General features: G+C 36.3%; 1 protein-coding gene across 1 annotated transcript in view; it reads left to right on the top strand.

Moving 5' to 3' along the window:
- Positions 1 to 2,019: 2,019 nt before the first annotated feature.
- The window catches only part of GPM6A (glycoprotein M6A), a 124,815-nt gene continuing 112,217 nt past the window's right edge, over positions 2,020 to 14,617 (top strand). Inside the window, exon 1 of the mRNA XM_075751922.1 lies at positions 2,020 to 2,631. Coding sequence (XP_075608037.1) covers positions 2,595 to 2,631 — 37 coding nt within the window. The 5' untranslated portion in view covers positions 2,020 to 2,594. The remainder of the gene's footprint in view (positions 2,632 to 14,617) is intronic.

The raw sequence follows: 14,617 nt of genomic DNA, 5'->3' as shown, positions 1-14,617 counted from the left end.
TAAAACTTTGCTACAAAATATTCCTCTGCTCTCCCATAATTTGCAGCTCACGGATCTCCTGATCCAGAGGTGCATCTTCATATCCATGAATCTTTGATTCAGATTCTCTTTGCTCTCCCCCCCCGCTGCAACAAGTTCTACAGCTTAACTACACATTGTGTACTATGCCTTTGTTTTCTTCTGAGCCTACTTTCTTTGCAGCCCTCTCCCTTTATTGAAAAAGTTGTTTCTTATTCACCTTTTCTGTGTCACTCATGATTACACAATCTTTATTGTATTCTCTCCCACTTATCTCTTTCCAGCCCCCCCCCCCCCCCCCCCCCGCTTTTTTGATGCTTTTTATGTTTGAAACAAAGTTTCTATGATTTTTTCAAGCAACAGGTCATTTGGTTTCATAAGCAACCTATAGATTTCTTTGTTGCAAACATCACTGATAAAGAGGTTGATTATCCCAAATATTTGGTGCTATAAAGAAAGAAAGTTTAGAAGCAATTTCCACCCTAAATAAAATATTTGCCAGACACTCTTAAAACATGAAGATTTATTAATGCTTATGTGAGAAAATACTTTGAAAAGAAAGTATTACAGGGGAGACTTACACAGGAGATCTTCTGTTTTAAAGGAAATATTCTTTTTTTTAAAATCTGACTGGAGGAATAATTCCTAGCAAGATGGAAGGCACTTAAATGCTATCATATCACATACACATTCCATGCATATAGGCAGTCTCAATGTGTTGATTTTGAAATGATCAATTAGATCTCAGAACTAAAACAACGGATTGTTGTGCTTCTGTTATTCCAGAAAACAGAGCCCTAGAAAGGTGAATTAAAAAGGAAAAAATGGCTAAGAAATGCATTGGGTAACTAAATAAATATGCATTCAGTTATTTAATCATATACGTATAAATTTAATTTCATATGTAAAAATTACTCTGGTATGAACAGACTTGAATAGATTTATATACAAACTGAAAAAACAACAAAAAACCCAAAAAAAACCCCAAACACAAAAAGCCAGAAAAGCCACCAAGCAAAAAAACCCCACAAACCCAAACAAAACCCAAACCAAAAATGACAAAAACCCTCCCACAAAACCAACAAACCCCCCAAACCCCAAACAATTGCCCAACAACAATTAAAAAAAAAAAACCCCAAACACCCACCCTCCCCCTAAACAACAAAACAACTTTGGGGTTTTTTTTGGGTGTGACTTAAAAGGAAGCACTGGGTCAATCTATTTAGATAGCACATAGTAAATGGAAGAGCTATTTATCATTTATATGTGGATATGAATTTTCAGCCATAGTAGTTTTTATTTTGGGGTAAGTTTTACTCACTATTTTCCCAGAAGGATGAGAAATGAAAACTGTAAAGAAAAACTGGACTTGTGGTTGAATTGCACTTTTGGTGAAACAATGAAAATTTTAAAATGATGTTACATTACTCTGTAGACTAAGGTACAAAAATGCTAATTTATTGCTAGACTGCAGCATCCAATTTGCATTCCAAATCAGACTGCAGAACTCCACAAATGAGTAGGTGCCCTCACAATGTACTTAACCTATGCTTTTCCTGAGTAAATTCATAACAGTATGTGTGTTTGTACATGCTTCTTCACATACATCCCCACATATAGTGCTTCACCATTTTAAGAAGGTCCAGATTCTTGATAGAGATTTGAAGTGTACAGCTAATTTTGGATATTAGCAGTCAGAAAAAGAATTGATGCAAGTACAGTTTTAAATCTCTGAACTGCCCCTAAATTCCTGTTTAGTTTGACTCCAACAGATAATGTGTAGGCTGCATGTAACGTGCAGCGATTAATGTTGTGTATTAAATTGTGCTTGTATCTGTGTATAAATACCCAGTTGCATAAAAAATGGTACTGTTATGAAGACGTTTTCTAGAATATTATAAGGGTAATAGTGTATATTTGTTGTTAGTTCCACATGATACACATAAGAGAAGGAGGGAAAAGAGGAGTCATATTATTCTTAAATGTGCTGATACAGGAGGAGGGGGAGAGAGGCGGGGGAGAGAGAGAGAGAAAGACAAGTAATACAGCATAAAGAACCCACAGGCATCTGGGCTTTCCCACTTCAGTAGCAAATAGGGGGAATTATGGGTTGGTGGTCTGCTTCCCGTTAGGAGGACACCCCTCCATCTGTTTTCAGTACAGCCTGTTTCCAATTTAAAACACAGATTTCAATACAAACCTCAATTTCTTTTTTTCTGTTTTATATGCAAAGTGAGGCTTATGAATCGGTGTCATTGCCATAAGTGCTCAGACCAAATTTCCCCCCAAAATTCACAGGCTGTTCATTTGAATACCTGCTTACAGTGGTACACAATGGGCAGCTTTGAGAAGAAAAATTGATAATCTTCACGGAAGAGTAATTTGAATGAAATTACACTTGACAGCCTGTCTCCCAGCAAACAAGGAGAGTGAGGGAGCCTTAGCTAAGCTCTGAGGACTTGCCTAAGCCTCTGCTGTTGGAGCTTCCCAGGAAAAAAAAATCCACACTTTTTCCTACATCTGACTGAAGCTTTTGATTAATTCTCTGTAGCTGTTTCTAGTGAAGAAAGGTAGCCATGGAAGAGAATATGGAAGAGGGACAAACACAGAAAGGTATTGTGATAAAATTGTTTTCTCTTTGCAAGGAGATAATGATTTTGCAGTTCCTTATTTGCTTTAGCAGCATGCTGTAAGGTTAGTGAATATTCCTTATGTGGCAGATGGGGGAAGATTTTTTTTCCCCATACCATTTACTTCACTTGTCTCTCTGCAATAGCACCTAGCATTAATATAGTGACTGTCATCTGATATCTAGTATTAAAAGAATCTAAACAGCAGATTTTACATCTCTACTACTAATAGTGCAAGCATTTAATGCAGCCGGTTTCCCAGACCAGTCTTTGTTAACCGTCATTTATTTCATGTTTTCATGCTTGTCTAGCTGGGTCAAGGGAGTCTAGTGTGAACTATGAGAGAGCTACTCACACAATATTTGGAGCCAGTTGCAGTTGGATATCTAACAATATAACCAGTACTTACACCTTGAATGAGAGTCCAGACTGAACAAAGACATTGGGTATATTTTGTATCTATTTAGGCAGTGTTGAAATTTCCATCTGCCTTTTTTCCCCCACTTTTGATTTGCTATGTGTTCAAGCAGCCTTGCAATAGTGCTAATATTTGCTTTGTACAGATTTGCATTTTGCTGAAATTCATTTTGCATGTTGCAGCTGAAATTGCTTTAGCAAGATGTACACAGCATGTCTAGAGCATTTCTGTTCCACTGTTTCTGGTCAAGTTGAAAATACCTGAACATGATGGGATGTGTTAGCACTGAAATGTACAATTTAAAATTATTGCAGACTGTTTATTAATTTGTGAATCTCTGAGAAATAGTCGTTTTTAATCTTTTCTCTCATGTTATAACATGCAGCATTACAGTACTGAAAGGAACCAAGGTTTTTTTTTTTTTACTTTACTGCAAGCACAAAGGGTACACCTAGTGAATATTTGCCACATAAAATAGTATATACTTTTCATTTTGCATCTATTTTGAATTCACCTTCATTTTTTGAGGAGGATTTAGGAACTCACCAAATCATTTAATATAAATTGCCTGTAAAGGCATATTTTTGTCTGTGCTGATGCCATATTCTGTTTTTCCGCTCCCTGATCAATCTGCTTTCTACATGTAAATGTCATGCTTTCTCATTATAAGTGACCCATTTAGATAGAATGCAGCTCTGAATTGTTTATGGTCTTGACTTGATCTAGATGCATAGTAGATACTCATGAGAAGACTGAAGGAGGGTATGCCCCCTCTCTATATATACATACTTATGTTTCTAGATAAATAGATTAGTATCTGGTTCTGATTTCAGCAGTTTCTTCAGTGGAATTTTGTTATTTGCAGATGGAAGACATAATGAGGAAGTACAAGACATTTCAGGGTTGTCTTTTTTCTTTTTTTTTTTCTTTTTTCCCCGAAGGTAAAAATTGATACTTTTATTGTATGGCTCCAATTATTTAGTGGACTTTACATTTAGAAATTGAAGATATGCTTCTTTTAAAGTCTGAAATGCATTTTTTTTTTTTTCCTTCTTGAAACAAGTGAATTGAACTGTTTAACCACTGAATCAAAATACTTCATTGTTGCTGAATGATTGCCTGAAGAAACAGTGTGAAACTCAAAATCCCTAAATTCTTGTTGGGGGGGGAGGGGAAAATCAGAGAATAAGAAGTGAGTAATTTTGTATGATAGAAAAACATGTTGTTATTGATAAACTATGTCCTCATTGTTCATATGATAAGCAGCTGAATGACCAATAGCCACTCAAAATAGTGTGATTAATAGTGTGATTACAACAGCTAACACTACTTACCCCCCATCCCCCATTTACAATGCCATGTGTGCAGCCTTTTTTCCTTTTAGTGGTACCCAGCTGTCATCACAGACAGTGACAGGAGAATGTTAACAGCTCACAAATTATGTGTATTTTTCCTCATTGGTGTGGAAGGGGATGTTGCTTAGTTGCTGTGACCATACCTGCAAACCTGTAATGTCAAATTGTCATGTTCCCATTTTGAATTATGACAACTTTAAAAATGTATTTAGAGTTTAAAGAAAATTTACAATTCAGGAGGAAAAAGAAAAAAATATTTATTTTCATTTTTCATTTTTTTGTGGTGCTTCAATGAGATGTTGGCTTATTAAATCACAGATCTCTAAGGTTTGCACTTTGCACTTAAAAAAAAAATTGACTGTTACTAGTATGACTTGATACTTCTCTTTCACAGTTACTGTTTTTTTTTGTTTTTTTTTTTTTGCTTTAATTTAGCATGATCTATCTGTTATGTGTTTAATTGATATCCATAGTATAGTTCTAGGTCATCTGGACTAGTTTTTCTAACTGCAGTGTCCCAACAACTTTAATTGTAATTCGTATATTCTAATTTTTATCCTCCTGCCATGTTGAGTGGATCTCTTTCTCTCTCTCTCTCTCTTTCTCTCTCTCTCTCTCTCTCTCTTTCTCTCTCTCTCTCTCTTTCTCTCTCTCTCTCTCTTTCTCTGCTTTCTACAAAATCAATGGGAGTATAAATTGTCACTGCTTATCAACTTCTGTGCTCCTCACAGCAGATGGTTTGAACCTCCCACTGAACAGCGTTACGTCTTGCTAGCAGCCATGATGGAAGTGAATAGTTTCATACTGATGCATTTCATAAATATGATAAGAAAGCTCTTATAAGAGGCTTGCAGATTTGGAGGTCTTGATATTTTAGAGAATTTTATGCAATAAGATATTGGTAAGTGCAAACATAATTCTTACCATAGTTGTTGCAAATAATGACCTTCTGCCTTACACAATCTCTGTACGTTCTAGTGTTTAACACTTATGATTTGTTTCTGGCTGCACCTTGGAAAATTGACATCAGGGAAATATATTACATCTGTGTTTCTGCAAATAATTAATTATTAGAAACTGAATAGTTCAAAGCAATGGTTGGAAACCAGAAAGGGACATCTTCCCCCTGCCTCCCCCCCGCCATTTTCTTTCTATTGGCCTTGGAAAGTGTGGATCCTTCTTGGCATCTGTAAATTGAGATAATGCTGTTGTCTAGAAGCTTTCGTATGTAAAGCTGAAAAAACTGAAACAAAAATAATTTGTTTTGATTCATCTTCTGTTTTAAAGTGTAAGAAGACTTGTTCCCTGGCCCTCCTTTTTTTCCTTGATACTTCATTTCCTTTGCTAGCAAGCCAGTACAGGTTGGGGAGGAGGTTTCAAACGTACTTGCTCCACAGCTCTCTGTAGCTGTCCAGGAACTGAAAGTGCGTAGAAATTCTGGCTGAAATGTAAGCTACATGTGAATACTAAAATATATTCTAACAAAGTAAAAAAATCATAACATCTCAGAAATATCAACTTGTTCACAATTTCCATAATACCGACATTATGCTACATGCCTAGATCTGTAACATGCTGAGAGCTTTGATTGCAAATTTGCTGTCTGGAAAACCCAGGATAACTAAGACCTGTAATTTATTTGACTGGTTTATTGTCCAAAAATGATCAGCTCCACTCAGAAGCAGAGGTTTCATTGATGTCTTTAGGGATTCATGCTAATTTTGAAAACCTCATACATAAACCTGCATGTGTCAGTGGTAGGTCTCAACTGCCAGTGTTCGAAAGACAATGACGTCAAACTGTGTTAGCTTTGCTATGTGGAAAAAGATACTGGTCCACTTCCTGCAGAAGAGGTTTTACCTTGTGAAAGCACAAGATTGCAATGATGTCCCCACCCCTCATCATTCATCCCAATAGAAAACTTCTCAGAGGGCAGGCACTGTAATTTTTTGCATTGTGTGAGACTTGGCACACTAGAGTTTGATTATTCTCACCACATACCTATTTCAGAAAAAAGAAACATTCTGTAGCACAGCAAGATGTACTTATACCATTTGCACAAAATTGGAGATAAATGTGCCTTTTTTTAATGGTTCATCCATAACTTCATTTTGTAGTTTGAATTCCTTTATAAAATAAACTCTCGGGAATGGATGTAGCATCTGTGTTTGTACAGCAGCAAACATAAGCAAGAGCTAATTTTACTTAAGCTCTCTTGGCTGTAGTATACCTAACAAACATAGATAAGGTTCCACTGGTAGGATAGCAAAAAAACCCCCATAATATTATTGTGCCCAGAAATAGCTGAATACTAGAAAATAAACAATGAATTAGTATTTGGTCTGCATTAGTGATTTAAGTGGATCTACAGCCTATTATCAAAGCTTTTTTCATTTGTTCCACAGCATGCCAGTAAAGGAGAGCTTTAAGCAGAGTTATAGAAGAAAAGTCATAAGGAGTTAAGGATGTTATCAGTAACATGCACATACAGTCTCTGCTTCTTCAGCTATGAGAGGTTGAATTGCTGCTTTTTACTTGAGTACTTTTTGGAAAATGGCAGACTCTGAGTTAGTAGGATACTATAGACTAGAAGAAAGTGTTGATTTTTATTTCATATTTCATTGATACAATAGTTTTGAACTGTTAATTCTACCTATATAAACAGGTGGGAATAAGGTCTTTCTTCCTCATAGTTTTATATGGAGGATTAAGTAGAAAATAAGGAGGAAAAAAACCCCCAAAACACCACACTTTTGAGGTGTTCTGCTTCAGGTTGTAGATGCTATGTATGATTTTATAAAAAAAACCAAACCCAAAACCACAAAGCACATAAGCACCTGATGGCCACTGAAAATCAGAACGTAAAAAAGGCAAAGGTAAATATTGATCTTATATCAAATACTTTGTCAGTTGATATACCATTAACAATACTATTTCAGAAGAATTTTCAGCCAGTTCATGAGGTGGCAAAGCATAATTCCTACAGATGCCCTATCATGAGACTGATTTCTGAGACAGGCCAGCAAGTCCCACATTGATGTGTTGTCACAAATCTCTTGCTTGGAGGGGACGGGGAATTACAGAGACTTCAATCCAAGTATGTAAGGAATGAGAAATAAGTCTTGCCATTTTCTCAGCTGCAGAACGATCAAACTCAGAGCATCAAAATTGTGAAGGTCAAAGATAAACATCAAATATCAGAAGTTTGAATTTTTGTACACATATGCTCTAGGGCCTTATGAAGGAAGGCCACTGACAAAAAAATGGCTTAAGTATTCTGCTAGCTCGTCCATGCCAACTCTCGTACTACAACACACTAGTCTCAAGAAGGCTAAATTTTCTTTTCTTTTTTTCTTTTCTTTTTTGCCCCTAATATTTTAATCTCCTTCCTACTAGTCATCATGTAGGACTTCAGTAGTCCTCCCAAAATTTATACTGCAGCCATTTGGGACAACATTGTTCCAAATAACAGTTGCTAAAATATCACAACTACTACTAAGTGCAATGATTACTCTTCTTTTTACATTAGTAATACCCCTGATATTTGCACTTGGACAGTTTCTGAAGAACTTTTATTTGGTTCACATAGTGAATTTTTCTTTTTTTTCCTCCAGTAGTAATAACAATACAACTGTACAGCAAATGAAGATCACAATAACTTTAGTATCAATTAAAACAAAAATATGTCTTTTTAATAGTGGTGTGAGGGAAGACGTGCATTTGCTGCAGTTCTGGAATACGAGCTTTGCAGGAAGGTACTACTGCCAGAGTGTAAATAAAACTAAAGTAAAATATAGGCTGCAGTTCCAGCAAGCATTCCTCACTTCTCAGTATGTTCCCATTTGCACCACAAGAGCGTGCTTTGGTTTTTTTCTGACAAAAAAAAAAAAAGTAGCTCTGTTACTGCTGTCCTGCTTTTCAATTTTCTATGGAAGCACTTTCTTTTTAGTGTTTGGAAGGCATGGAAATGAAATTCTAAACACTTTTTAATTTCTTCTGGGAACATGTAACATAAGATGACAAGTGCTGCATGTGTATTAATTATCATAGCTGGTCACATCCTACTTCTCAATCTGCAGCAGGATGATTTTTATATAGGTAAAATTGGACATTAAGGAGGAATTTGAAGGAAGAGAGTATAGTAGCATAGTGAAGTGATTAAGCAGAGATAGCTATGCATTAAGGCACAATGGGGAAAAAGGTAGAGATGGTTGTGCTGATAGAGGTTGATGAGAGGCAATATGACGAAAAGGAGAGAGAAATAAGCAATACAATTTGAAAGACCTTCAGAGGAGTTCAGGAGTTTGAAATTGATATGGAAATAGAGGAAGACAATATTTGAATTAAAAAAATGCAAGATACTAACATTTGGTCTTTCAGACAAGACCTATAAAGGGCCTTGATGGAAATTGTAGGAGTTTCTTTATAAATAAAATGTGTCTTTTAAGCTAGACTGTTTTTAAATGGCATCCAAATATTTATGGTCTAGTCTCTCAAGAAAAAAAATTAAAATCTCTTATGATGTTGATACAATGATGTAAAAGTCAATAATTTTAAACTTAAAAAAACCCCCCAAATTAATCCAAAACACAAGTAGAAAAGCATAGTACTAGATTGATATTTGCAGATGAATGCTGGTAAATAAAACATTTGAGAAGTTTAACCTAAAAAGTTATAAGAAGCATAAACTCAGATTATCTTTTTAAAATAGTGAACATTTAACTTAAACACATTTTCCCCAAGTAAAACTTTAGCCATGCTTATGTTCATGGCTATATTGGTAATATTGTAATATCGCTATGGCAATACTACTATGGTAATATTGTAACTGTGGGCAGTTTCTAACTATTTTGAAGTTATGCATAGGTGAGGGAAAGAGGGAGACCAAGTTTGGCTTTATCTTAAAGTGAACAGAAATAGGAAAGATTCTCTGTTGGAAAAGCGAAGTATATCACTTCACATTCATGGAGAAGAGTTATCACAGTTGACCTGTTGGCCTAGTTTCTCTGTTGAGGGAAGCTGGTACTACTGTACCCTTGCTTAACAAGGTGATGTAGCCAGTGTGGGAGGCTCCACAGTGTAGTGGCACCCTCCACTACTGGTGAATCAGCTTAGCTTTCTTTATGTAATTCATCAAAGCCTGCCACCCCTTGATTCCTCACCAAATCTTCTCTTACTCTATTAAGCTATATGCAATAGTAAGCAGCTGGCATAATTTTGAATCAATTTAAAAGCTTTTAGAAAACAACTGTGGGAAGAGCTTGAGGTGTGTCTTTACAGCTCTCAAGCGAGGACATGTTTGGCTGTAGCTAAGAAGTTAGGCTTGCATATTTCTATACAGGAGTAGATCCTGAGCTTTTGATGTCGTGGTATTGATTGATATTTCAAGGGATAGATGAGGAAACCTATCCAAGCCAGGTACTTATCCCTATGCTTGGATGGCACAGAGCTCTGATCCTTACCTCTCCAGAAAAAAGCTAATACATATATCCTGCAGTGGTCTACTTCGACCTGTCAAATTGTTTGTTCTCCATCTCTTTTACCCTGCTATTACACATCTCCCTTCAAACAACCTTCAAAAGATCTTCTGCTCTGATATAGTGCAAGTCACTAACAGTACCTTGAATGTTTTGGGACTTCTTAATACTTACAGGCTAGAATCTGCATGCAGAAGTTAATGCTGTGGTAGGTTTCTCTGGTATGACAAGGAGAATTTGGATTGTGGTGGGCAAGATGTTGTGCAGGCTGCTGAGGGTGAATCCTCCAAGTATGCACTAGAGGGAGAAGGCCATGGAAAAGTTAGCACTGTTCTTAGTTCTATTGTTCCTGTTCTGTCAGTAAATAAGCTGTAAGTCTTAAGACTGTTCTTTAACATTTCACATTAGTAAACATTTGCAGTTTTGGGTAGTTTTCTTTCTGATGTCTTTTGAAAAAAAATAAAAAAAAAATAAAAAAAAGCTCAGACTGTAGATATGATGGTGGCATATAAAGCCCCAAAGAAACTAGCTAGCTTATAGAAGTACATTGCAGAGATTAGTAAGCCTCCCATATTTCAGGTTTTACCTGGTAATCTCCTTGGTCTTTTGAGAAAATTGAAGTCATACATTTTGACCCACAAAGCCCAAATGGCCTGAGAATATGATGTGAAAATTCATGGAACACTTTGAATTTCATGGCATTCTAGGCATTCTGCCAAAGATGTGTACAAAGCCTACTGGTAGATTCCTCTCTGAATAATTTTTATATGTTGTTCAGTTTTGTGATAAGCCTTTGGTAATACTGCCAAGAACTGAAAATTCTGAGATGTTCCTATTGGATAAGGAGTATTAAAGACACAGTTCAAGTAATAAAACAGAGCATCGACCCTTCCTTACTACAGGAGAATTAACATTTACTTATTAGAGGAGATAGAAGGACACTTGTTCCAGAGGGAGGCATATTCATGAAAGATCAAGAGGGATCTGATAGGACAGTTTGTGGGTTACCTAACTATCTCTGAAGTCATTCAATGGAGGATTGCCTTCCCTGTTAGTGAATGGCAATAGATGACCTAAAGTTACCTTAACCTTTCAGTAAATTTATCTTTACCTTTTACCAGTTAAATACCATATTGTGTCCTCATGTCATATGTACAAAGTGATTTATATTCAGCAATGTCTTGCTCTTTCCTGGCCTGCTTGTCCTATGACCTCTGTAGTGAAGATTATATTTCCAACTACATTTTTCTGCATAATTTATTTACCATGTTCATGGTGCAACTTGGAGGCTGGATCTGGTCTCTGGGATGCTCACATTTGATATGCTCCCTTTACAATGGAGGAGGTGGGGAATAACTGAGCAGAAGGTGCTGCTGTCAGAGCAGACAAATGCTTCTGTGCCCTACATGAGTGCAATGTTAAACATGTCAGGTAGCTGCAGCAGAAGAAAGGGGATGCAGTAATTGCTACTGGGTGCAGTGAGCCTGAATTCAACCTCTCTGGCTATTGGAGTAGTTCATTGTGAAAAACCCTAATTGGGCAGATGCCCATAAAAAGATTTTTATTTTTACTGATAATGATAATGGTAAAATTAATAACATTTTGAATTTGAACAAAAGAACTCATAAACATTTAAAGGATAGTGTTTTTCATAAAGGTTATATACCAATAGAGAGCATGCACCTAAACTTATGGGGGTAGTAGGTTCCTAAGTCATTGTAAATAGTAACTCAATGTGCATAACTGAGGATGAAAGTAAATGTTTGAAATTGCCTTGAGAAAGGGAACATTGACTATTGGCAACTGTGTTCATAAAGGTATTCAATTAAATTATTGAATGTTATATTATTGATTTTTAAACTGAGTAGCTTTAGCGTGAAATGCTTCCCACTTAACATGGTTTGCCTTTGTTCGTGACTTGTTGATAAACCACTCGTATATAGAAATGGAACTTACATTTCTAGCTGACTGACACAAATACAGTGATTTCCTCATGAAATAGTCTGTTAGCTATCTACTTCTGATCAACATACACTTTTAACGTTATAAATAACCATAACCATGCTTTTCCCCCGCCTTTCTTCTTAGTAGGAGGTTGCAGTTCCTTATAAACACCTGCTGATTCTCTTTGGTTCTCACCCTGTTCAAAAGCATCTTATTGCCATGTTACTTAACTGGATGGCTGCACTAGATCGAAATGAAACAGTATCTTGTTTTCCAAGTGTTCTTAACTAGCTTGAGATCTACTTCTCTGACCCATAGAACTTCTATTTAGTCTTGGTTATATTTGCTACATAATACTTCCCTTTTGCTGGAAAATTTGTAGTCCTAGTGGTGTATTAAGGACCTCTTTCATTCACACTATCCACCAATCTTGTAGAAATGAGTAAGATTTGCTTGTAAATGTATATATTGCCTTTGATTTTAGGGTAATATAGTGCTTCTAAAATTATAGACATAAGTAAACTCAAAATCTGGAAAATCAATGACCAAGGCTCTGATTCTGCAAAGATATATATGTACATATTTGATGTCATGCACTGTGAGTAATCCCATTGGTTTTATACCAATTATTCACATAAACAGAAAGGAAGCACATGCATAGTCTTTAAGATTAAGACCTAACAATGCCGTGGGGTAATTTGCATGTAGCTGTCAGGTTTTTGGCAGGAAATCTGTGAGAGGATATGATGTTGCAATTTAATAGGGTCTGAGAGGAGACTGGAAGGAAGGTTGAATGGAGTTTGTTGATCAGCTGGGGGTTTTTTGTTTGTTTTGCATGGTATTACAGTAGATTAATATGCTCTGAGGTCTCCTGTGGCTGTTTGAAGGTTCCAATAAATCATTATTCTTTTCTTCTTGGCTGTTTTAATTTTGAAGGGAGTTTGCTTGTGGCTTTCCTTTGAATTGCTTGGATTCGCTCTTGGGCAGGTTATACTGGACCTTCTAGTGGTATTGAAATATTTTGCTAGTGTGTCTTGTTCCCATGCTTAAGCCAAGCTGGTCATCAAATTTGCTGTGCAGATGGAATTTTCCCCAAGGCAGGCTACTAGTGACCTTCTTTTTACCTTTTCTCTGCAACATGATCATGGTCTGCTTTCTGAGATTATCTGGGCGTTTAATTTCATTAAATGCCTGCTGCTAGTGCAAGGAATAACGCTGGTGTTACCCTTCTCACTGTCCTCTTGTAACAAACTATAGGTGAGACTTTTGGTCTTTTAACGCAGGTCTGAAGCAGCATGTTGGTTGGTTGCCCATGTTTTGTGGGATAGAGTGGAGTAGGTATTTGATAAATCCTTCTGAACTGAGAATCTGTTGAAAGGCTTTCTGTTGTTACAAGGTTCTGGACCCTGACAATGTCTAGTTTGAACACAGAAAATGGGTGGGTTTTTTGAGATTTTTGCCATATAAAATGTCCTACTTAAAAAGGAAAAAGATACTGTTGTTAGCTACGTGTAGAGTTTGCAGGAGTATCTGCTAGCTTTATAACACCTTTCCATCATACAGGTAACATTAATCAAAAAAGTGCTTATTTATGTGACTATCCTGAGTTTAGTAAACTTGTATGCTACAACCACACCCACAGCATGTGGCATAAAGGCCAGAAAATAAAAAGAATTTATTTCCGCTATTCAAGAGCATATGCAGGCTACCATTTCTCAGAGGTGTCATCTTTCAAAATTATTCTAGATTTATGAACATTGTTCACTAGTGAAAATGCTGGAGTAATTATAACCTAGCAGTGAGTATGTCTTTTTAGGTCAGCTGTGTTTATGCTAATGGTTGAAATAAGATATTTTTCTCCCCCCTCCCCATCTGGTACATCATTAAATATTTAAGACACAAGGAAACCTGTTACGGACATTTGGGGTCTTTTATCAGCTTTATGGATGTGTTTGCACATGGGGGACTTCTGTTGTTAATATTTTCTTCATTTTGATCTGTTACACATGCCCATACCATCTGTACTGCCTATGCTTCCAGCAGATATCCTTCCATTATTACCTGTCATACTGCCTTCTAGAAGATGAAAACATGTACTTTATTACATATTTATTGACAGCCTTAACTTCTAAAATCCAATTCGGACACCTCTGCCTTTCTTGAATATGATTGGAATATGCAGATTTGAAGACTTTAAAGCACCTGTAGCTAGCTACAGGTGCATTTTGTGAATATTATACACAACCAAAGAGCTGAAATATACTCTTCTTTCCTGATAGAAGAGTACAATTAGATCCATGCCTGGGGACTTACCTTCTAATACACAGTTATTCCTATGTGTCTGTCTTGATTTATTTCTCATATTATTTTATTTTTATTATTATCTTTAATGTAAACTCAAGTAGATTTGATGCAGCTACTGTGGTTTCTAAATCTTGTGATGTCCTCTGGGATTTCATCTTTCTCTTTTGGTTCGTCTTGCCTCCATAATTCCTGATCTTTTTTGAGTGTGTACAAAATCTGTACCTCAAGCTGGAAAGATGGACTGTCTACTACTAGAGGTCTGAAAATACTGCCACTCAGGAATCGCTGATCTGTAATCATTCCTCTAATCTAATATCCTGACAAGGTGATAGACTTCAAAGTTGCTACAGAATGTGGTTGTATTTCTAAAGGGATAATTTTTCTAGGCTTTTTGTAGTCCTTCAGGAACAATGTATTATACAATGGCCCAGATGTAACAAGCAATACAAGAGTAGCAGTCATTAAACTAAA

Source organism: Balearica regulorum, chromosome 4 (genome assembly GCF_011004875.1).
Source record: "Balearica regulorum gibbericeps isolate bBalReg1 chromosome 4, bBalReg1.pri, whole genome shotgun sequence".
Taxonomy (NCBI): domain Eukaryota; kingdom Metazoa; phylum Chordata; class Aves; order Gruiformes; family Gruidae; genus Balearica; species Balearica regulorum.
This window is presented reverse-complemented; position numbering and strand designations above follow the sequence as displayed.